At 40.7% G+C, this 26341-nt stretch overlaps 1 protein-coding gene across 2 annotated transcripts in view; it reads left to right on the forward strand.

Annotated features, from left to right (window-relative positions):
• The window catches only part of traf2a (Tnf receptor-associated factor 2a), a 19932-nt gene extending 13197 nt beyond the window's left edge, over positions 1-6735 (forward strand). For both annotated transcript variants that reach the window (XM_068703641.1, XM_068703643.1), the window contains 4 exons: positions 971-1444; positions 2307-2484; positions 2600-2748; positions 4291-6735. In XM_068703641.1, coding sequence (XP_068559742.1) covers positions 971-1444; positions 2307-2484; positions 2600-2748; positions 4291-4509 — 1020 coding nt within the window. In that variant the 3' untranslated portion in view covers positions 4510-6735. The remainder of the gene's footprint in view (positions 1-970; positions 1445-2306; positions 2485-2599; positions 2749-4290) is intronic.
• Positions 6736-26341: the final 19606 nt, after the last annotated feature.

Below are 26341 nucleotides of genomic sequence, written 5' to 3' on the forward strand. Positions count from 1 at the left end.
TCTTTTTTAATTTTCATGACATGTGAAGCGCTGCCTCACCTGCCTCCCCTGCCTCCCCTGACTGCACATCCCTGCGATACACGCTTCACCAAAATCTTCCTGAATTACTCGACATGCGCTTCGAAGCCTCTACACGAAAGGACACATCACTAGTTTTGAGACCTGCATTTACTTTGAAAGTCTGTTATGTTACTAACACTGAAGCGCATTCACACACATTCAGTTTTTTGTCGATTTTTACAGGGTGACAGTTATGATTGTATTCGGAGGTACATTCAAAACATTCAAGGCTTAAGGCCTGGCAAAATGACCTGGCTGCGCCGGTGCGGTTGTAGGCCGCGTCAGGCTCGGTACAGTTCGTAAATGAACAACAGAATATGTGTCGGACTAGAGTCGGTGTCCGGGTAGCATTATGTTGACCGAGCCGCACTCTAGTCTACGGGTCCAACAGAAGAGCTTGTGGGTTTTGTTGAACAGCTGTGGAACGAGTGCTCCATGTGAACTGCCCATGTCACTCCCTTATGTCTCCAGGTTTACAGCTATGATAGGATCGCGCTTGCTGTGCTCCGAAAGATATTCCTTTCCTTGAACGCTCCTTTTCTTCGCCATTATTTTGGATTAGTTTGGGATGTCTTTAAGTCTTCATGCTGTGGTTTTGACAGGAAACTGACTTATCAGGTGGATTTAACATCAATCACTAAGACACCGTGATTACTGGATCTAGTCTCCATTCAACTTCAACTATTTTTTCTGTTGTTTTGTGTCAATGTGGTGAAACGATGAATACTTTGTACAGCGTGTATTTCCATTATTTGATCCACTATTTCATTGCTGTATGCTTTCTCTTTTCTTCTTCTGTGGCACAACTTCACATAGCATCCTAACGTTCCCTTTCTGTTTGTATGTAATGGATGAGGATTATAGTTTGTGTTCTTAATGTGCTTCTGCTCGTATCTTTCTTTGAATGGAGGTTGAGAAAGAGAAGCTACACGACCATGAGCGGCAGTGTTCATACGAACACCTCAACCTGCTCCTGCACTTCATCATGGGCATCAAGGTGAGCCTAGAGAGCCTGCAGCCCCAGAGCCTGGAGGTGGCCAGCCACAAGCTGCAGGAGCTCCACCAGTCCCTCAGGGACCTGGAGCTGAAGATTAGCCATATGGGAGTGGGCACTGCCGCTCCCGTGCAGGGCGCGTGTGCCCCGTCCCTGGCCACCTCCTTCACCCCGCTGCCCAGCGCCGCCCTGGAGCTGCAGCTCCACAGCGAAAAGGCCAAGGTGGCCGAGCTGAGCCGCCGCTGCCAGGAGTTGGAGCTCAAAGTGGGCACGTTCGAGAACATCGTGTGCGTCCTCAACCGGGAGATGGAGCGCTCCTGCACCACCATGGAGGCCTACAACCGCCAGCACCGGCTGGACCAGGACAAGATTGAGATCCTCAACAACAAGGTGACAAAAAAGACACATGTAGTCAGTTTTTTTAATTTAACCTGTATTTAACCAGATAAAACCAACTGAGATAAAATATATTTTACAATGGTGACCTGGCCAATAAGGCCATGTTGATTTCCTTCATGGATTAAACATGCATTGTCCATGCATCAACAGAAGAGGTTAAATATACACAGATAGTGTGTAATACATAAGGACAAAAGGGCATAAAGACATGACAATTTGTTTTGCATTGTAGCAAGAACAGTGTGTGAAAAAACCTTCTGTTAACTTTAGTTTAAGACCGGTCAGAGAGATGAGGGAGTCTAGGTTAAGTCTAGCCCAAGACCAAGACCCAATCGACTCCTGTTCCCAGTCTCTGGTGGCACCACAGGTGGCACCTCAGAGCCCAGCCAATATTGGAACTAAGATTGTACATTGGTAACCTAATTCAAACAAACCAGTGCTGCATGCAGTGCAATAGCAACTGAAGACCATCCGACACGATTGCTCAATGTGGCAAGATGAGTCCTGTAGCCTGAGTTTGAAAAACATCTTAAAGCAGAATGATAAAGAAATATAAATCAGATTGTCAAGGCAGCAGAAATTAAAAGACAATTTGAAAACGTCACTTCATACACACATATACAAATGATGTACAGATCCTTGCGTCAGTCGTAGGTGCAATGAAGTTCCGTGTCCCTGTTTTTCCATCTTGCTTTTTTCTCTGAAAGTGTAACATAATGCAAAAGTTGCTAAATTATTTCCTTATAAATCCATATAGGCCTATATCATACCTATAGTTGGCTCAATAGAAACATTGCTAAAAGCGTTGTTCAGAAAAGTGACCCGTCCTGTCCCGTGTGTTTGTGCGCTACAGGTCCGTCAGCTGGAGAGGACGGTGAGTCTGAGGGACCTGTCCATTGTGGAGATGGAGGGGAAGATGAGGGAGATGTCTGCAGCCACGTACGACGGTATCTTTGTCTGGAAGATCTCGGAGTTCACCAAGAAGAGACAGGACGCTGTGGCGGGCCGCGCCCCCGCCATGTTCTCTCCCGGTAAGCCCTCTGTGTGATGACCAGACAATGACGTATGTCCGATTTAAGGGATTTCCACTTCTTGCAGTGAATAAAAGACATTGTTGCGCTTTTACGCTGTGTTGTTGTTTTCCAGCCTTTTACACCAGTAAATACGGCTACAAGATGTGCCTGCGGATCTACCTGAATGGTGACGGGACGGGCCGCGGCACCCACCTGTCTCTGTTCTTTGTGGTGATGAGAGGACACAGCGACGCGCTCCTCAAGTGGCCTTTTAATCAGAAGGTAACACACATTTCAAGCAGTGGTCTCCACCCCGCACACCAAAATAATGCTACCGGACAATGGTAATTACTTTCAACAATACATATACATACAATATATAGTAACTGAGTAGGTACTATACTTAGAGTACTGCACTTAAATACAGTTTTGAGGTACTTGTACTTGCATGCTACTTTCTACTTCTAATCCACTACAATTCAGAGGCAAATATTGCACCGTTTACTTGACTGCATGGTGACTTGCGGTTGGCAGTTGAGTAAGTTATGGTAGCTACTTTGCTAGATTGAGATGAATTATACAAAATATTATAAACAAATAAATTAAGATGGTAGACTATGTTGATCTTAAGAGGGTAATTAACAAGCTACCCAGCGGTATATAAAGGATTCAAATGATCTCCTCCTTTACCATCTGCGGCTGTTAGGTGATGCACACAAAAATGCATTAATAATTATAATACAGTGATGTTATATTTATTATTCTAAAATGGACCCATATGCAAAATTAGTACGTTTTGAAGCCAATACTTTAGTACTTTTACCATTTTAAATGCAGGACTTTTACCTGTAACACAGTGCTCTGTACAACACTGTGTCATTAATACTTTTACTTAAGTTAAACATCTAAGTAATTCTTCGTTCACTGCATATATGCATACACACATAACTGAACCCCATCCATAAGCTAAACATACCACGACACTGTGACTTTAAAGTACGGAGCTGCAGTCAGCACAGGGTTAGCCTAGCTTCAAAATTATACCAAGCAACACACACACACACACACACACACACACATTGTAATCTGTACACAAACAGAAATGTAAAAATCGTTTAATTCTACAATCATTTGTGGCTTTAGGAGAAGTTGCGCTAGTTCTTAAAGGTTCTCTTTGTGATGTTCATAGCATTAATATAGCATCAAACAACTATTTGTAATGTAAAGATATAGTGGAGTAATGTGTGTGTGTGTGTGTGTGTGTGTGTGTGTGTGTGTGTGTGTGTGTGTGTGTGTGTGTGTGTGTGTGTGTGTGTACTGGGTCGGCTGCAAGTGCATGTTAGTGCATGTGAGCGTGCCACATAAGCTAGCAAATGCCTGCCGCTCAGCACTGCTCTAACGCGGCGGCTACAACTCATAAAGCCGTTCCACCTCAGGTAGACAATCTTAGCTGTGTCAGCCCGTCGTTGCCGCTGTTAGCGCTGTTTTTCAGCTTCAAACCTAAACGTAAAGAATGAGATTGTTATTGTCTCATCTAACTTTCAAGAAGAAAGCAGATCATTTAATAAAATGTACAGTATTTTATGGACAGTGTGGATATTAAAATGTAGTTATTTTTGCTAGTTGCTAATTTTGGCTGCTTTTGGCTAACTTGTTTTTAAATGGCTTTAAAACATTTTTGTTTCATTATTGCACCAAAATGATTATTTAAGAGACTTGCCTTTTCTACGATCCATTATTACGTTTGAATAAACCGTTACTCGTATTCCAACAAGCACCTTAAAGTATCATACTTTCGGCTCTACTCCTAACGCCTGTACCCAGGTCACCCTGATGCTGCTCGACCAGAACAACAGGGAGCACATAATCGATGCCTTCCGGCCCGATGTCTCCTCCTCGTCCTTCCAGAGGCCTGTCAGCGACATGAACATCGCCAGCGGCTGCCCGCTCTTCTGTCCGCTCTCCAAGCTGGACTCCAAGAACTCTTACATACGCGACGACACCATCTTCATCAAGGCCATTGTAGACCTCACTGGGCTCTAGGTAAAAGGACGAGGGCACAAATCCAACCCCTGCCTTTTGTTGCTACTGACCTGTTTGAATCAACAGGCTTTTGCATCACCAGTAACTGGCGTTTGTCTTTGGGGGTCTGTCTAATTCTTTGGGGTTTGGTATCCATTGTTGGCGGCAATACACAAGACCAGGGCAGGAAGCTTTTTTTTTTTTTTGCTGTGTGGCTGTTGGTTTCCAAATCTTTAAGCCATTGTATCTAGTTTACCAATCAAACTGAGTTTTGATTTGACAAAAGCAGATTACCTACCAAAGTGACTGGAGGAGAGAACACAATATTATTATGTATTTCCCTGATGACAGAAGACCCTCAAAAGGTATTGGAACTGATGGAAGCATTCCAAGACTTGTGTGGAATATTATGCTTGTGAAAGTAGACAACTAAGATGCCATTGTCTCTAATCACCAGTCATCATCCTGTGGCTTCTTGCACCACAGATGAAGCTCCTCATCTATGGTACGAGATTTTTACGTGGATATTATGTCTGTTCACATTCGAACATCAGCCGTGTTTCGAATTTCAAGCAATCTTATTTTGCCACTTTTCCACCAACTGGTTTGGCAGCGAATAAACTAGGCTACAACGTAGTCTCAACAGAGGAGACACGTCACTGTAATCCGCCAATAAGTTGGCAAACCGGAAACAAAACATGTAGCCTTTCATGCTGTCTGGAGTTGAAGTCAAGCATTCACAAGTTATGGGAACATTCTTGAAGACAGCGACAGCAGAAACAACTGATCAGTGATGAGAGTTAAAGGGCCGGTGTGTAGTATTTAGGGGGAATCTATTGACAGAAATAAAATATGTTAATTATAAGTTATCACCTGAAAATAAGAATTGTGTTTTTGTAACCTTACAATGAGCCGTTTATATCTACATAGTGAGCGGGTCCTCTTCACGGAGCCCGCCATGTTTCTACAGTAGCCCAGAATGGACAAACAAAATACTGGCTTTAGACAGGGTCATTTGTATTTTTTTGCATTTTAACGAGTATCTGTTTGTTCAGATACTTCACCGCTAGATGCCGCCAAGTTCTACACTCTGGCCCTTTTAAATGTTCGGCAAAGGCTTTTTCCGTAAGTCATTTAGTGCATCAACCATTTTTTGGCAAAGGCGAAAACCACCATAAGCGAGTGTAAAAACATTTTTGCTCCACTGAGGAAGTTTTTTTAATTTTCACATTTCCTTACAGATTTTCCATTGCGATACTTCAAAATGCGCATAAACGTGAATGGAAACACGGCTATTGTTGTTTCCTTCTGCAAGTTAATAAGACCTCAAAAAAAAGTTATTACTGCTAGCTGGTAGTTATGTTCAAAAATAATTGGGCCTTAACTAGTAGCTTGTATGACTACCATAACTCAAGTCAAGTCATGCAAAAGCTAAAAATTACTCGTTTGACATATTATGTCCTTGAGAAGTTAATTTAGCTCACGTGTTGACAAACTATTAATTATTTACACATCCAGCAGACAGCATTCTTTAGGAGTCGTATCTTTGGTGACCAGATGAATGGAAGTCCAATATTATCTCCTTTTAGTTAGGTTTTGATCTCCACCAACTCCTGAAACATCTGGCTCTTTAGCTTGGGAGCTGCAGAATTGGGTTATAATTCACTCAACGTATGTTGCTGTGACAGACCCTACTACATGTAATTTGGCCCAATGCTAACATAAAACTATTAGATAGTGCAGCTGTTAAATTACAAAGTGCTGGTGATGCTAGCATTATTTTTGTTATCTGATTTTCACCTGGGTTTTTGTATTGTATTTTTGTATTTTTAAGTTTGAAATTTCCAATGTCCTTTGCATTTGCGACGTGGAATTCCAATAACAGTGTGAGACGCCCATGTAGCCTTCAGCGTATCGCTCAGCCCTGCTCCCAGTTTGTGGTGCAGTTGGACTCGTTTACTGTTGATTTAACGTCTATGCCTCCAGCTCTCAAGTCCTGTGTTAATTGGTAGTTATTTGTGGCGGTGGACATTGCTTGAATTCCATGAATTCCGAGTGCAGTATTTCCGTGTGTTTGCGCGTCCATTTCTTCGCTGTTCGTTTGCATTTTGGCTCTGTGGAAGATGCACCTTAGCTTACAACAGTTTCTGAGCTCTTCGTCCAGGACGGCGATGGTAGTCAAGCAAATTTTCCCCAAATGGAAATATGACATATTTTAATAAAAATCAAACCTATATTCGCACAAGATCTGACAGATCCTATATATATATATATATATATATATATATATATATATATATATATATATATATATATATATATATATAGATTTATATATATATATATATATATATCTATATATATATATATATATATATATATAGATTTATATATATATATATAGATCTATATATAGATATATATAGATATCTATATATCTATAGATATATAGATATATAGATATCTATATATCTATAGATATATAGATCTATATATATATAGACCTTGTGTATATACAGTTTATATATACTGTATATATATACAGTATATATATATATATATATATATATATATATATATATATATATACACACACATACACACACACACACACACACACACACACACACACACACACACACACACAGAGTATATGGCTTTTTTTCACTTTCTTTGACCATTTTACCAAGGATGTTATAAATTTAAGTGTAGCAATTTGTAATATTTAATAACATGCATACGTACAAATATTGAAACAGTCAAAATGGAGTATTGAATATACCTGCGCAGTGATTTTGTACGTGCCTACACGAAAGGTATATCAGAAATATGTCCACTACTGTGTCTTCACAAAAGGATCCATTTCCAGTTTTTGTTTTATTATTTTTCTTCTACAGTTTGTGGTGTTGCCTAAATTTGTTTCTCTAAGATTGTTGTGCCTCTATGGGGGTTATACAACATACATCTGTAAACGAGTTTCCATGGTTTGCTTCTCACAAGAACCTTTTGGTACAGTTCCCAGTTCTTCAGGGATTATGTTTTGTTTTTTGTTGGCATGAGCTGAAGTCTGTGAGGCAGATAATCAGTGCATGAATCGCTGATGTTTTTCTCTCTATAGTCACATTCAGTCATTTCAATGGGAGACATGTGCGAATACATTCTGAGTGATGGATACAGCTCCTACAAAGTTACTTCATCACTATTGCTGTCTATTGGAAAGAATGATGCAGGGGTTACGAATGCCATATATCGCCAAATCGATACTGTAAGCAAGACTATTCATTGCGATTTTCGAAAATCGAAATTTAGGAAAATTGTCGAAAAATTAAGAACTGCATAAAATCTGACCTGATCTTAGCACTACTTTTTGTGCGACACCCACATTCATCACCATCCTGCATTTCAGCTTTTACATTTGATTATAAGTGTAAGCTTATAATTTCTCAGCTGTGGGTAGATATTGAACTGGTAATATTACTAAATGCAGAAAAAGACATTGATCCTTCTGTGAAGACATTGAGCTGTATTTCCATATGGGTGTTGCCTTCGGCCGTGCTTAGACACACGACAGACGCGTGGAGGCTGGAACTGAGATGGGAAGGCCTCCGGATGGAGGCAGAGCCGAGGAAGAAACGGTTGATATTATTGTAATATTTTCCTATTTTTGGCTTTCCTCACAGCTTTGAACTGACCTACTTTTTACAGATAAAGAAGTGCCTGTACCTTTTTTTTTTTTTTTTTTTTTTTCTTTTGAATGTTCCATGAGCCCACTTCGCTGTGGATGTGCTTTCCTGTGAGTTTAAACCTAACAAAATGTGAAAATCTTCATTTTGTGAAGTGTATTTTTATTTTGTATGTTTTATTGTTGTCATTCATGACCCCACCCCCCTCCTTTTTCTGAACTCTTTGATGAAATCCAAGTGACTAAGAATGTCTCCCTTTACATACACAAAACTATTGAATGTTACAGTTTTATTTTATGATTCAATGAGGTCCAGCTTTTGGCATCTTCCTCCAAACACGTTCAGCATGTTTTTAAACCTCTCAACAAATACTGAAATCTCTCTATGCACGAGATGTTTCAGTAAGGGAAAAAATGCATTTCTATATAACACTGGTTCATATTGTGGAACCAGCGTTTTATTTTTTATTTTATGATCAATACAGCACATGAGCGTGTGATCAAATTGAGGTTCCACCTTTTGACATTACAGAGTTTGATGAGGTGTGTGCTGCTATGAAAAACATACCTGAATTAAAGCTGCAAGTAGCATTGATCGGGCCCTCACATATTCATGCATGTCGAGAGTACTGGCAGGACTCTGGTGGATGCAGCCATGCATTTCTGTGACCATCAGACACTGCGTGCACGAGTTAAACGGTATTTCCTGTGTCGACCAATGGCATAGCCAGGTCATTTTGCCAGGTCTTAAGCCTCAAATGTTTTGAGTGTACCTCCGAATACATTCAGAACTGTAATTCTGTACAAATTTACAAAAAACTGAATGTGTCTGAATGCGCTTCAGTGTTAGAAACATAACAGACTGCCAAAGTAAATGCAGGTCTCAAAACCTGCAGGTAGCTCTGACAATCACTGCTGAGTGACTCGTAGCTGGAAGAGTCGAGGAGAAATAGGAGAATGTATAGTTCCATGAGGGAAAAAAAAACATCTTTTTGTAAAGAAATAAGTTTAGTCAGAGTCAGAAAGTCAATGTAGAATAATCTATCATATAAATTAGTCTGGGTGCAGTTTGATTTTATTAAACAAACTTCACGTTTCATGAAATTACTTTACATTACGGCCTGGCTCCAAAACAAACAAAATCAATTAAATTGACTATTAATGAAAAGTCCATGTACAAGCGCGAAACCTTTTTTTATCCAATTTCTGCTCTCCAAACATCTTAGTTTGCACATATTTAGATCAGAGAAGTCTTTTTCTGGTCGTGTGCCCACAAACCCTTTTAAAACCAATCTGGCCCGAGCGCCCCCACCGGCGGGGGCGATGTATGCATCCAAAAATTAATCCACTCATAACGTGCACTCATCAGCAACGAATATAATGATGCCGCATACCTGCTCAAACTGCAGCTCCTGCGCTACAAAGTCATCTCAGCTGTTTGTACACACTCCAAACACAACATATGACAAAGCTACGTATAATACCAAGTACCACAATCGATATAGCGCCCCCTAGGCAGTCCCACTCGCCACATTTATGCCAATAACGTTTTGAAAAATTAATTCAATGCTAGCACCCGTTAGATCCGGAGATCGCTAGCGACCAGAAGGTCGCAGCCATTTTTTCACATTCCGCTACGACACAGCCTCGCAGTTTTACTTACAAAACAAAGCCATCATCATAATCCGCATAATCGATCACATCATAAACCAGCTCCTTACTTTGAGATGTTCTGCAGCAAAAAAAATAATTAATCCGTTCATGTTTACTATCGATCTGTTATGCTCATCCCCCTCTGTGTGGATTCAAATCGGCCCTTCACACAGGCTGAAAGGCTCTGGAAGAAAAAAAAACTGGAATTCAGACGATAAAATCCCATGGATGACAAACATTAACAGTCTCAGAGAGGATCCAGGCTCTCAAAATGATGCCAAACTGCTGCATATGGATAGATTGAACACTATTAGTGATAAAAGAAGTGAAATATATAATTATATAGTATATAAAATTACAATGAAACAGCTGGAACAAAATTAAATTGACCTTGTTTGACCTCTCCGTACTAGATCAAGATGTACTAGATAAAGCTTCATTTTATCGAAGTAAACATTTGTTTAGAGACCCTCAACATATAGTTCTATGATCTGGGAGAGCTGGAAAGCTTGGATCTACATGATTTCTAATAAAGAAATATCCTGAAATTGCTTTTTTTTCCAGTCGAAAATTAGAATTTTCAAATTGTGCTGTGTGCCATCTTAACTTACTCTTAACAAGTAACATATATACTGATATTTACACATATCAACACATCTCACAAGTGTTAGGGTTATTTTAATACCAAAAGTATTAAAATAGCCCTTACAGTTGCAATGCTACACTCATTATCGTATGGGTATGCTATTTTCGAGCTGAGGGCCTAAAAATCGGTCTAGGGTCCAAAAGGATTTATTAATAAGTTCAGTGTTTGGGCCGCTGTAATTATAGAATCCTGCTCACGGCCATGGTTATCAGTAAGTGTCCGCTATGACTATGAGTTAATATTGGCATGCAGAAGTCCTAAAGTCGTGACAGTCATCAAGCATGCCAAGTTTGGGAAAGTTTTGACAAAGTACAGTCGAGTAACAACAGCTTGATGGATGATGGCGACCATTTAAAATGGCTGCCACACCACATCCAACCTCAAGCTTTTAGTGACTTTTAATCACTAAGGTCTATAAATTGTTCTGACCAAATTCTAAGTTGATCAAATTAATTCCCTAGGAGGAGTTTGTTAAAGTACAGCACCTTGAAATGGCAAAAAATCGCACGAGAAATTCATACAAAATTCACAATGGCTGACTTCCGGTTGGGTTTAGAGCATGGACCCGTAAGACTTTTTTTTTAAGTCTACATGTGATGCATCTGCTTACCAAATTTTATACATCTAGGTGAAACGTACCACGAGGGCTGCATTGTCGAAATTATGTAGGGGGCGCTATTGAACCGTGTTGCCACTCTGAAGCATTAAAATCACATCAGATAACTACATTCAGGATTTTAAATGTGTGTGACAAGTTTGGTTATGTTTTGAGCATTTTTAGCCCCTCAAAAACACCTTAGTTTTTCATGGCGAAGAATGCATCGCCACGGCAATAGACTTTTACTCGGTCAAATGTACTACGAGGGCTGCTGTGTTGAAATCTTGTAGGGGGCGCTGAAGCTTGCCACTGAAGCATTAAAATCATAATATGTAACTACATTTTTGGCTTTAAATCTGTGTGCCAAGTTTGCTTACGTTTCGAGCATTTTTAGCCCCTTAAAAGCACTTTTGTTTTTCCCGGTGAAAACTGCGTCAAAAGCTTCATGAACTGGCATTATAAACTTCTTACATTTGTGTGGAACTAATTTGATGTTTATCTGGTTTACCTACTAAGAGAGACTTTAACTTCCTGTTACCAGTAGGTGGCACTATAACTATTATACATTATTGGCCTGTAGATGTCTTCAGAGTCTCATCAAACGTGAAATCTGGAAAAGATCTGACCATGTGTAGTCGAGTTACATCAGTTTATTTGTTCACGGCGAAGGATCGAAATTCGCCGAGCACCACATCGCCGCCCTTTAACAACTTCTTACAATTTTCACAATGAAGCATTATCAAGGTCTTAAGGCTTTTCTGACAATATTTGAGAGGGATGTGATTAATCTGTGAGGAGCAGGATGTCGAAGTACACAACCTGTAACTTCCTGTTGCCACTAGGTGAAGCTGTTACTATGATTCTAAATTGACATAAAGATGTCTTCAGGATCTTATGACATATGAGAAATTTGGAGCAGATTAGACAATGTACGGCTGAGTTACAACAACTTCCTGTTTCATGGCGAATGGTGTTTTTTTGCCACCAAGCCATGGATACATAGTTCGATAACTTTTTGATTTTTAAGCAACTTTTCACTGCCAAGGTCTCAAGAGCATACTGACTGAATCTGAAGTCAATCGGATTAAATCTCTAGGAGAAGTTTGTTAAAGTACGGCGCCTTGAAACGGTCCAAAAACGTCATAAAATTTGAAATGGCCGACTTCCTGTTTGGTTTAGGGCATACTTCAAAGAGGATCTTTTGTACGTCCCATAAAGTTACACATACCTACAAAATTTCATACAGCTAGGTGAAACCCAATGTTGGGGCTACTCAAAAGGGGGCGCTATCGGGCCAATTTTTCATACTGCAGCTGGACACCCCAATCAGACTGCAATTTTCACCATGACTGCCTTGCGTGCCAAATTTCAAAACCTTACCAGTATCCCAAGCACCTCCATTTTGTGATGAAACTGGTACAAAATAATAACATTAGAATAACAATAGGTCCTCTGCTCCGACTACGTCGGTGCTCGGGCCCTAATAATAATAATAATAATAATAATAATAATAATAATAAACATAAACATTAGAAGAACAATAGGTCCTCCGCTTCGACTAAGTCGTTGCTCGGGCCCTAATAATATCTAGATTGTATTTATTGAAGATTATATCGTATGTTGAGACCATTTAAAAGCAGGTTTTGGTTTTGTTTGCAGCAAAGATGTGTCTGCAGCCTGACCTCCATAGGTTGCAGCTTCTATGTTCCTTTTGCTCTCCTGCTGTTATGGAAATGTGTCCTCCATTCTTTCCTCTTCAGAATACGTTGTCGACATTTTGCATGTGCGACTGCGGCCTCCCAATAAATCCACTGCTACGCGCCGCTTCGCGCTCCAAGCTGCAGCCTCGCCACGTTGTGGGTGTTTTCTCTGCTCTTTCTTGTGAAAAAAAAGTGTCACCTGATGCGGGCCAGGACTCATCTGTTATTCATAGCCGGTGAACATAACAAGAAAAAGGGCTTTACATTTTTCATCCCCATCTGCTAAAATGTCACTCGAAAGCAAACAAACACACACAAACACACACACATTCTTGCAGCTTGATCCGACGAAGCTCCGACAGAACCTCCTTGGACACCCTTGGGGGGGGGGGGGGGGACAACACATTTGGAGCCCGGCAGATGTTATGCTGTATCAGCGATGTTGGCTCTTAGGAGATACACCACTGCCTCACTGTTATCGTAACAGAACAAACAATGTGTCAATGTGACGTGCGCTTTTCAAATAACACTTGGGAGCAGTCAAACTGGAGCGGTTTGATTTATTTACATATCTGTTTCTCTCTAAAGCCCGTGTTGAGATTAAGATGAGGAGCTTTTCATCAGTAGCAATGACATCAAACCGCAAATTCGCTTGTTGTTCTCTCTGTTACGTCGTGTGGATAGTAACTTGTGTGTTGGTGAACTCTTTGTACTACCGGAACATTTTGTTCCATATTTGTATTTAGTTTTGTTTTATTAAAGGTATTAAGATGCCCTCTATGCAAAGAAGTGCACTGTTTTTAAAGAAAATCAATTTTGTAATATGAACATTCACACATTTGCTACAAGATGAAATTACTCCAGCACATTGGGGCTTTGACTAACACGGTTTTACCACATGGGGGCGCACAGTGCAAATGCATTCACACAAAGCAGCCAGTGTTTTGTCTTTTCAGAGAACATTTTGACGTGTCACAGTAGGAAAAGCACAAGCAACATTTGAAGAGCTCTGCACACCTTAAAATAATTCAAACGCTGCAGCACCTTTTTACTGACCGGTCAGTATTTGACTCCAATATTGACATGGTCTGTGAGAATAAGTATTTGTACTCAAGAACAATCTAACTGACCTTATTGGGGGGGGCTATGTTGGTAATACTGGGTTCTTTTCTTCTTAAATCAATGACCATGTGATGAAATTCAAGACACCAAGATATAAAATGATCAACAGCTGAGGCCCGTTCCAGAAAGTGAGATAAGAAAAGTGGGGCAGTCCAAAACCTGACTTGAATGAACCAACGCGGTTCCAAACAGGTCATTTAAATTCATGCAATCAGACTATTTAGAGTGAGATTTGAAGTAAGATACTTGAGTGCGCATGCTATTCTTAAGCAGCCTGGGCCTCAAGATGTGGGACCATGTGATTGGCTCATAGATACTCAGTCAAATAAGTTTATCAATTTGGTTGGAGTCAGATGACAGTAATTTTAGATCTCAACATTTTAGAAGAGGCATGTCCATTGGAAAGGATCTGAACGGATTAAAATGTAATTAAATATATTGATCCAACCTATTAAATCTTGGGCAAACTACATTCAACAGTGACAACAGATTTAAATATCTAATACAAGAATACATAGACATACACATAAACCAGTATATTTTTAAACATGGTGGATTTAAATACTACATTTCTGCTTAATATCATTTTTTTATATTTACTATTTTTGTAGCTATTATCATTCTATTGGGGTAAATTAGATTAAGGTTAAGATTAGGTCATTTGTTATGTAGCATAAACCTAAAAGTTTTATATCACATACCATTTAATTTTACACGTATGTATATCATTGTATTATTTATTTAATGTTTCCCATTGGGTCAGTGTTCTCCCACACAACTTCCTTTCTCCGTTCTCTACACTGGCTACCTGTAAGAGCTCGCATCCAGTTTAAGACTCTGGTGCTAGCCTACAGGGCAGTGAAAGGAACAGCTCCTTCCTATCTCCAGGCCATGGTCAAGCCTTACACCCCCGCCCGACCACTTCGCTCTGCTGCCTCGGGGCGATTGGTTGCCCCATCGCTCAGAGGTCCCTGCGGCCGATCGACCCGGTCACGGCTGTTTTCTGTCCTGGCCCCCCAGTGGTGGAATGGACTTCCCACTGACGTCAGGACAGCAGAGTCGCTGCCCATCTTTCGGCGCAGGCTGAAAACCCATCTCTTCAGGAAGTACTACCCTGAGCCTTCCACTTAGCACTTATTGTATTCGTATTACTTTTTTTGCACTAACTGTTTTTCTTGTTTCTGCACTGTACTTTGGCTCTGAGTTATGCTCTGCTTCATGCTCTTAGATGCTTGTTTGGAAAAGGAAATGTACTTATGACTTCTGGTGACTAGTAGTTCTTTTGAATACCTATGTTGAATGCACTTATTGTAAGTTGCTTTGGATAAAAGCGTCTGCTAAATGACTGTAATGTAATGTAATGTTACTGGAACTCATGTTAAGCAACAACTCAGACTTAATCTGCCCCAGATCAGGTCAGTTTCCCAGCATAAGAGGTTTATTTAGAATCAACTAACCTCAGTTTACCTTTTCAAACTTGTATCATTTTAAACACATGGGACATACAGTATAACCTTGAGCAATATAAATAGTTTATTTCATTACTGGATTACTCCAAATGCCAAAATGGTGACAGACTTGAAGCTCCTCTTGATCTCATCTAAGATGGTAGCTGACTAACGTCGGTTGGTAATCGACTTGTATCCCTGACTCTTCATCACGTCATCAGTGGCTCTTGGTCGACCCTCTGGAACGGCTAACGTCTCCCAGACATCTGGTGAAGATCTCCCTGCACCACTGACAAACGTCCTCCTGCGTGATTAATGATGGAAGCAGGCAGTAAATCATTCTGTGGCAGTGAGTGTGAGTGGCAATGACATCCACTGACAAATAATGTGTGGAATAGTTATTACTTTGGATGTTCTCTCCATGTTAAAGCTAAGAGGTAACTGCCAAATGATCTAACCTTTAAGATGAAATGATGAAAGCACGTTTAGGGTCATGAAACTTGCTCCACACAACAACAACAAGAAAAAACTTCTGTGCACATTATCTTCTCCATGTGGTATGGAAAAAACGTAGTTAAGCAAGAAGAAGCCTTTACAAAGGCCCCATTTTTGGTTTCTTCTTGGGCAGGTTGGAAACGGTATTCCATGCCTAGCTTCAAAGACGGAGATCATGTGGAGTAGCCGGCACCACTGGGACAGAGGAAATGACCAGTGACAGGCACTTGGGAATACAGTGAGTCCTTCTCAAGGAGGAGGAAACATTACCTGCCATTTCTATGAATGGGGCTATGGTTGTCTCCAATTTTCTCCTCACCCAGGTTAATACGCTGCTTTAAACCAGGCAAGCTGGAAAGAGAATTGAAAGGAAGACCTTCTCCGGGTGCATACCACATTAAAAGAATATGATACAGTTGCTGAAAAGTGGATTAAGTGTTGTGGAATAGAGATTCTCCCTCAACAGAGACCTCACCAATGTCATTGTATTTCTTTGTACTTGGCAGTTAAATTACCTCTGAAGTAGATCTCTGATTCACTGAAAAGTGGCAGCAGGGCACTGGAAATTGCTTCATCCCAACGTTTCATAGAAAAAGCATTTTTTTTTCCTATGTTGCAATGACAATATCTTGTCATTTACTTCTACAGTGACGTCACTGTTACGAAAAGTTCAGAGATTTTCATTTTGAAGCGCTCGGACGGGCTGCACAAAAATAGGTGGAGCACTCTGGGTGCTGCGCCTTTTCTCGAAGCGGCCGCATGTATATGCTCTGTCCTCATTGGGAACAATTGAAAAAAGATTAAGAATTGCCTTGGTCTTTTGTCTTTTATTAGCTCATATTTGCTTTGACCAGACTACAGCAATGTTAGCAGTTCTGTGAGGCTTTACTCAGGCACAGCGGAGCTTTGAGCTAAATGCTAATATCAGAATGCTAACCTGTTCACAAATGACAATGCTGATGTTTTTTTTTTATTTGCATCAGGGGAAATGCAAAAGAAAGCAATAAAACAAAACTTGGCATTCAAATTTCAACATTGTCCATCAACATTGCCTATGTTTGAGCACCGAGCATCATTGATGTAAACAGAGTCGGGCCTCTTCGAGTCCCACTCTCCTGCGGTCCGCCTGTCAAGTGCAGCTTGATCCGGGATGCTAGAATGGAGCCAGGTCTCTGTAACGATGTGGGCCTGACAGTCACTTCTTCCTGTCCCTGGGTTAGCCTGAGTTTTCCTGTGACCTGACATTAGCCAAGAGGTGGTGGAATAACCTCAGGTTCTAACTGGGTTAGCTTAGCTTCCATCTCGACTCCGCTTTCAGGGGTGTTTGGTCCGAAACGTCGGACTTTCGGTGATTGGCTAAAGGTCCGTTCACCGCGAATAATTCCAATCCCCACGTGTTCCAGTAATATAGACTAAAACATAACAAAAAATTCTGTCAAATTTAGCAAATTTCAGGGGAGCTATCGGCCTCAGCATGTACATGTGCGCTGTTGCTGCAACCAACTAAAAGCTGCTGGACTTTATTTTGAAATGTCTGAGGTATTACTGACTACAGTCCAGGCTGTGCGTTTAAAACCAAGAGTCTGATGCGTCATGACCCAGCATTGACCAGTTTGTTCAGCGTGGGTTGGAGCATCACTAACCATTACCAGCGTAATCACACAGTGCATGCGATTAGAAGCTCAATAATGACCCCCGCGCTTGGCGAGTTGAGCCAGGATATGTGGGTATGTGGATTAGCACAGGAGATATCCTAGAGAAATAATTTCCTCTGTTTAACCAGAGGCATTGTGGGACATGCTTGTATAATCCCTATGAGCAAACGCTTGTTATCAATTCTGAACATCTGGTCACTGTAGTTTTTAATCAAACGTGACTCAAACAGGAGGAAACAGTGCATTTGTTGGGGACTATTTTCAGCGGTGGATTAGTCAAAATAAACTATAGTGTGTGTTTATAATAAGAAAATATAGAATATAATCAACCTCATCCTTTAAATGCATTGCTGCAGTGCTTTTTATGTTCCTGTCATTATCTTGAAGAATAATTCTGGTTTAAAAAGACTTGATCCAAATTTCCCGTATAGATTTTGAATAATATGTCTTTGTGCTGTGTCTCAGGAAGAGAGCAACGTTGCTCAGTAGAGGGCAGGCTTGTCTCAGTTTTTACTCCAATATGAGCAACGCTCTAGTTTCTTTTCTTGTGTTTTCACACCACAAACCATGACCTGTTTCACGTACGATCACCAGAAGTGCTCTTCTAATGTATTTTTATCCGTTGATGCACCCGCTGTCACAGTGTGGGATTCAATATACCTGTGTGTATCATTAGAGATACAAAGGGGGAAGATAGAGTGGCAGGTGAGGAAAATAATTAATGTCTACCATCCATACATCTCTCCATCCTCCTCTCCTGCCCGACTCCCCGCTTCCTCCTAAGCATGGTCGCCATAACCCACTGTGATTAGGCATTGTGGGTAGCAGCCTTCATCTTTTTTCCTCTCAATGATATCATTTTAAAACCACTTTCCCCCCCATCCTCCGGGTCTATAGTTTCCGAACCACACTTCTCTGTGAGCTTGGCGTTTATGAGGTCTACAAGGAGGACTCTTGTTCGTTTCCTCTGTTAGACACACAAGCAGCCATTCTCCATCTTAAAGGTAAACAGCGGGTGGCCACAGAGGAATGTCCCTGCTGAGTTCATGTACACTGCAGGACGGGGGATGTGACTTCATCATCCATGTAGGGGGAGAAATGCAGTTCCAGCAAGAAGTCACAACTCTTGCTTCTCTGCTTTGTATTAACGGTACTTCTATTTAATTTTAAGAGTGTTATAAATGAAGAATTTAGCTCGACGGCATTTTGCGTTTCATAAGTTATACGGAACACATTTAAGGCTGTCCATGAACACAAATCATCAAGTAGCATTTAAATGGAAACTTTACAAGCATGAGTAAAAAAAACAAGTCAAGTTAAACTGCTTTAACTTTTCATGCTTAAATGTTAACATCATAGATATCATTAGCAAAGAAACATTGATTCATATTACCGTTATTGCTGGAGCCTCGTTAGCTTGGTGTTCCACTCTTGTTGATGTGTTGTTAGCTAGTTCCACAGCCCTGCTAACCAGTCTTTCAGCTAGTAACACATTATACATTGGTTAAGCAAATAAATCACAGTGAATTACAATGTAAAATATCCCAATAATACTTTATTTGAAGGTCTTAATGTCTAGGTTTTAACTGAGCTGTTTTTTTTTTTAGCTGTACAGGGCACCGTTAAATGAGTGTTACATTTCAATGTGAAGCAGGCTATTTTAACTACACGTTGAATTCATTGACTGTACAGTATATAAGAAGAAGTGGACGTAGTCACCATGAAGCCTCCCACTGGTTTGTGGACTGTGGTTTTTAGTCCTCAAGTTTAGCATTTTGGCGACGCTAGCGACTCTGTACTGTACTAGCGACCTGTCAATCACAAGGTAGCCCACCCTAAAACATACTCTGCTTTATTGTTTATTTGACTCTAAATGGACCATAATTTACTAAATGAACATCATGCTGTATTGAAGAAGAATTAACTCATGTTTATAATCTTTACTGTGGTAATAAATCAAGTAAGAGGTACAGTCATTTTCTCATAAACTTCTTTATAATCAGACGTCTTTTTCCGCATCAGCTTAACTTTTCAGACCCAGAGGTTGCCCCTTGGTTAAAATATACATATGGTTGCCAGTTTAGCTACACTTAATTTGGTCTACCCTCATATTTAATGTACCCTCACTATCAATGAGCTGGAATCTATTTCTCCCCCTGCTCTCAGTATAATATAAACTTAAGCATGCATCACAAAACTATTCTATTCGACTGCATAAACTTTAGCTACTTGTATCTAATGAACTGGCAACTGAGCTAGTCATTGAGATCAAGATATGTTTGGAACATTGGTTATATGTTACCTACATCATGCCTAAGAAAAAAAACATGTTAACCAAAGCAAGTCAAGTTTTAATTTAGATGATGTTTGCTTGATATTTTCAAAGAAATCTAATGAGCTCCATGCTACCTTAGTAAACACCTGTTCAGGCCATCACCATTAGCCAAGTTTACATCCAAATTTAGCAAAAACTTTAAAACACATTGCTACATTCCGACTACTCAAAGTTACTACTTTTACACTACATGTCATTCACCCATTCACACCTATTCATACACTGCCCATCAGGGCTAACTAATCCTTCCCAATTAAACACTAAGCAATTTGGGATTAAGTGTCTTGCCCATGGACACATCAACATGGACTGGAGGAGCCACAGTCACCCTCGGAAGGGTCCGACTTGAAATAGTTGCATTCTGGAGAATGGCTTTATCCTGGGATCAACTATAATAATAGAAATAAAAATACATGGAATATGTATCATTAATGTTTATCTGCAGTGACAGTTCTGCTGCTTTTGGGAGAGCAGTCCTTTTTTTTAGGGGCTATAGATATATCTATCTATTGGGTTTTACTATCTCATTCCCCCTGGTATCTCTCGTGGCAGAGATATACCGGACTATTCACACTTCTTATGTTTGTCTTAGATCACTCTGCGCCCCAAAATCACTTATTGTTATCACTTTTAGAGGCCCTGGAGAAGATAAACCGCACTCTGTCTCTGGGCCAGCAGCTGTTTTACTACTCAATGGAAATAGTGAATGGCATTCAGGAGATGCCGCTGGGCTCTCAAGAGTTTCTACCTGCTGTGTTGTTCATCGTTACCGTAAAGAGTTACTCACTGAGCGGCAGGACTGTTACTGAACACTCCCCCCCCCTGTACTTTGAACTGAACCTTAATAAGCCTGTTAGCTCAAAAAGCACAGTTGTTAAGATGGAAAAGTCGTGAACGCTCACCACCTTTTAGCACTGACTCACCAGAGGCATATCAGGTCATTAATCACCGTGGCTCTGGGTCAACATGGCAGAGTTCATCAGTTTGGATCAAGGAGGGCACATGGCGATTCGTCCTCACCTCGCACTCAATAATAGAATATTTTTTTTCCCGATGTTGTTGTTGAAAGGTCTGGAGAGGTACGCCAGCATTCAGCTAAATGAACAGTAGCTGATTTGCTATGTTCACGTATCACTCAGCAACGCTCGTTAACCCACGATGAACATCGGGCCCCCTGGTTGGAAAACTCCCGCAGTGGTGGAAAAAAAAAGTTTAAATCACGGATTCCCACAGGAGCCCCTTTCATGTGGTGTTTTTTTTTACCAGCGAAACCCACATTCTGGTGGCTTGAGCTCACTTCCACCACCATCTTGTGGTTCTGCCTCCTCCTGCTGATGTGGCGAATATGCACATGCTTGTAATGTCCTTCATTAGTCCTTGCGAATACACACTTTGAAACAGATGCGCACAGTCAGCGGCTGGTGGGAATGGAACAAACTGGAGGTGATGGGGGGGGGGGGACTAAACTGTCTGCTCCTGGTGCCATGGCAACACCATCGGCAGCAAGCGAGAGAAGCTTCCCCTTGTGAATTACTTTTTCCATAAACACTGTACAGACAGGCGTTTCTCAAACATCTGGATGCAGGCTGTCGGCTACAAATGTCTTGTATTTATTTAGGTTTTCCTCATAATCTCCATGACATCGCAACATTGCGAGAACTGTCAGATCTTCTTCCCCTCTTGGCTGAGGGCATCTGTATGATCTTGTGTGACTCAGTGTGGTACAACATGAATTTCCAATTTGGGCCACCCAGTTTAAGACTTAAGACGAAAGCATCCACCAGAACTTCCATTTCCCAACGGCCTGCCCTGTGTCTTATACTGCCAACTATATGCAGCTGACCTGTTGAACCAGATGGCGGAGCGTTTCGGCCTAGGTCAAGTTAGGGTTCACCTGCATGGGCAGCAGAGTTGTGACTGTTAAATATATCTCTGACAGGGCCTGGTGACTCCCCAGAGAGCACAGCTATCAAATGGCCCATATGCACTGCACCAATGCATGAAACCACAGGTGGTATTGGGCCTTTCTACAAGTCATTGTTTCTCCAGGCTGGGTCCGTTGAGGGCCACGTTGTGATGGAGAGAAGAGTTCCGGAGATAGAAGTTGGTCAGAGTTGGATATAGGCGTCCCGCCTCTGGGGGATCGGGATGATAAAGCAGCTGTCTGAAGACACGTGGCGGAAGCAATTTGTCATTTATAACAAGGCACGTTGTCGGCGCTGATAGCGTGCAACTTACAGCCTTTTGTTAGAAATGCAATGATATCGTTCAAATAATACATCTACGAATGCTTTGTAAACACGAGCTCAGTATGAGACGTTCGGTTTTCCTCACAGAAGGAAAGTGAGACAGATGAATGAAAAAAAACGGAGGGTTGGATGTTTTTGATTCGTGGTTCGAGAATGAGGTTTGGTCTTGGACGAAGTCAGCAAATGTTCCCGGGTTAGATGGAAATGGAGATCCAGACTAGAGATGTGAACTACAGAATGTGGTCTAGAATCTGGTCCTGACAATGGTTCTAAACTTTGCCTTATGAGTCCAAACATTCTTAGTAAAAAGTGGCACTTCAAATATTTGGATAAAGTAGCTAAAGGTAGCGGGGAAAGCATCAATGTCTATGCTGTGTGCGATATTATTCTTAAAAAGCTTTAATAATTAATAGATATACAGTACTGTAGTAACCATTTGAAGTGAGCACCATTTAACGTTACTCAAATACATTCTTTTCTTAAGCACAGAACTCCTAAAAATGACACATTTCCATAAAAGATTACAGGCAAGCTTTTATTTTTGAATCAACATTTATTCATTATTTTTCAAATGTAAGATTATAAGATGATATATCAGCCTAAGTATTGCACATTTAATGTTATTCATGTTGTTCATGTGAGTGTGTGTTGGGACAGATTGTGTATCTTTCATCAGCTTATCATGGTCATATGGAAAGTGTGCTGCCTCGACTGGTCACTCCTGGCTGAATCAGGAAACCTCAAGAGTTCTTTGAAATCATTTGCGATCTGAGACCAAGGCTGAGTGGAGCTGAATAGTCCAAAAAATGACATCCCAATGTCTTTTCATAAACCATATTTCCTTGACGTCGATGGAAAACATCACAAGGTCAAGGAAAGATGTGAAGGAGAGTTCATAAGGACTTAGGAAAAGACAACCTCAGAGCTAAGAGCATCCGTCTGCACTTACACTGGGCAACTGCGGATGTTTTAAAAAAAACTTTATCGCCTATAGTAAATAAGTAGTGTCAAACTCAATACTGTACAATTCAAATAAGAATTCCTGTCCAAAACAGAACCTCACCTCCTAAGGTTTATACATGGCACTCTTAAATGTAAAAATATGAGCAAAAGGATGTCCTTCTTAGAATTTTGAGCCGCTTAAAAACGACACGTTTCATAGATAATACAGTATGTATGTGCATTCTGCAAATATGAGGGGTAGGGTCATCATTTCAGGCACATTGGTATGATTAAGTGTAATGGATCTTCTGGATAAACAACCCACTCCACACTCAAATGCAATTATGTCCATGTCCTTGCACTAAGGGCTTGATTGAATTTGACAAACGGGGGGGCCAGCCCAGTCTTATTTAAACAAAGAAAAGTTTCAGGTGTGGTTTGCAACACTTAAAAATGAATAGGTCTTCTGTAAAGGCTCTTTTCTGTGAAAAGCAACAGCGGTGCCCAAAGGGCTCTTCAGCCCCTCGCTGCAGAAGAAGTGATTCTTGAGTCCGGGGTTTGAAGATACAAAATGAAACAGGACGTGAGCTCTTCACTGACAATAGCGTAAAGGTCGGCAGACCGATGCGCTGCATCTGTTTTGGCAAAAATTGTGAGCACTAGCAGAAGAATACATTATGTACAGATATGTGAAGTGAAACCGGATCAAAGAAATGGCAAAAGAATCAAAGTGGTTGTTTCTGAGTGTGGATACATGCACATAATAATACGTGTGGATTGCATTTGTGTTTACATTTAAGTTTATACAGAAATAAACAATGATTAGCAGCATTATTTAACTGTGGATTTAACAGGCAGTCAAACATAACTGGTCGGATTACACTAATTCAAACGGATACAGAAAACCATGACATGAAGTCATTAGGAACAAATTGATTTACAAAAGTATACAAATATATTGATTATTGCAATATTTATCTGAACTAATACCATGGAGGTTCCACTGGTGTGTTTGAGGTTTCCTTTCCATACACAGACTCAATCTTCTTGCTCATGAAATAAGAGAAAAGACTATCATTATTGTGATAATTCAACCAAGTCCTCTGTGTGGTTTGAAGACAAAGGCTCTTCATTCGGAAGCCCTCCACTGTTCCACAGACATGTTCCTAAAACCCTAACGTACATCGTTCCTATAAAGCCTCTATTCTCATAACCGCCAGAACATTAATTTCTTTCAGATCGCCTTGCGGTCTGTCTCTAGACGGTCTGGACTTAAAGGAGGCTTTATTTTCATTGCTGGAAGCAGTATCCTCTGGAGCACCGGGGCCTCTCGCCGGGGATGTGTTTTCCTTGTCAACGGCTACTGTTTTCTTTGGAGGCCTCGCCGCACTCTCACTGATAGCGCTGCAGTATATCATGAAGTGAAGAGTTCTCCTCACCGAGTGACACTTGTGGAACAAAAAACGAAATAATAAAAAATAGCAATCGAAGAAGAAAAACCCGTGTGGTTCTCATTATCACACGTTCTGTCGTGAACCCTCGATTTATGAGCCCGGCTTAGCTTCAAAAGCCGACTGCCACACAGATGTTGCTGTTTTGTGAAAATGACTGTTGCATGTGATGTAGAGAGGGATGTAAATCACGTTCGGTGACTTAAGTCATCTAAGTCAGACTTGGCCTTCAGTGGCACGGCTGTGTGTTTAATATCCTGCAGATGTGTGTAACCTGTTTTAAACATTAAGATACTTAATCTTCATTGAGGCTCTTCCTCAATTTCAATTCAAACATTATGCTTAATGGCATGATAATTTCCACAGTAACCACAAAGCACATATCAGTAGCATTTCCAAAGATTTCTGATAAATGTAACAAATGTGTTTGTTCACGCTAGCTGCCCTCTGTGAACGGAGAGCTGCCAATTGAAATGTGTTGTTGTAGCTTGATGAGATCGGATGTCTGTAGATGGTAAATAAGCCAAAGCCTCGATAATGGTACTGTACGTATGAATGGAGCTGTAGTGTCCCTGTAACAGTTCGGTTAACTAGACGAGAGCAGACAATGTGTGTTCAGATCGTCGTGGATTAGAGAAACTGTGGGCACGCTAATGAATAGAAAGTACTGGTAACATTTCAAACTGTGAGTGTGTAAGTGTGTAGAAAAGAACGGTAAGTTACCGTTAGATGCTAGTTTGACGGAAGATTGAAATAATGATAGAGGGTAGCCCCTGTGATAACCCTGTAGAAAAACACGCATTGGAGACTGCAGATGCAACACACACATTACTCCTGCTGATGGCTAAGGGCTTTTAACTGACGTAAAACAACTTTACACGTTTACAGGTGTGGGTGCCGGAAGGTTTGAGTGTTACGTTCACTCGGTATGCTCGGTTCTACAAATTTTCCGATACAATCTTTTCTTTCGACTGATACTGACCTAGGACCGATCCGATACCAGTGCGTTAAAAACTCAAAAAAATCAAACAGGTCTTAATTTTCCTCTCATATATCTATTTCATTTTTCTGTGGAAACATCACACAACTGTATTTATTCAAGTTTCCATCAAAAACTACATTACTCATCTTTACTCTATAGACCTTGAACGTATCATAATGGGACTCAATTAAACCTCCGTTAACGTTAGCTGTTAGCCCCATTAGCAGGACTGTGCTGCCCACCGGCTGCTAACAGCTCACGTTGTCTAGCTCTCCTCCTGACCATTTTTCAACAGAGATTTGTTGTTGACAATGTAGCATTATAAGGGAAAGAGCAGGGTGCATGAGAATGTTTAACTAGTACTAGTTTGCACATCTGCGGTAGCGTTCGGGCCGGATGTGTGGATCAGGTCGTGAGTGACAAATAACATGTTATTGGAGCGCTGCATAGACTCGAAGTACTCGCCAATACCCGATCCAGCATTTTAGGGTGTATTGAAAATAAACAAAAATGTGTTGTATCATGGCAGTAGACGAAATTACCTACTTAAATCAAATTGCAAAAAAAAAATCTTCCACAGGTCCAGCAGGAAAAATATCCGCAGGCTAACAAGCACCGAGTGTACTGTCTGAATCTGGTACATGAACGGAGCTGGCGAGGGCCCAGACTCCCAGTGCAGTCTTAAAAAATTAAAATCTGGGCAGAGTAATCAAAAATACCCTCCTTTGCTTTCCCCAAAAAACTCCCGACTCTATACACCCTCCAGCAAAATAGATAAATAAATGATAATAAACTGAATTTATATAGCACCTTTCATAACATAAAATGCAGCTCAAATTGCTCTACAAGAAAAAAAAGAAAATCAATAACAGAGATATTAAAAACAGGAGATACA

This window comes from Cebidichthys violaceus, unplaced genomic scaffold (assembly GCF_023349555.1).
Source record: "Cebidichthys violaceus isolate CVI_PGR_0920_01 unplaced genomic scaffold, fCebVio1.0.p SCAF_9, whole genome shotgun sequence".
Lineage (NCBI taxonomy): Eukaryota > Metazoa > Chordata > Actinopteri > Perciformes > Stichaeidae > Cebidichthys > Cebidichthys violaceus.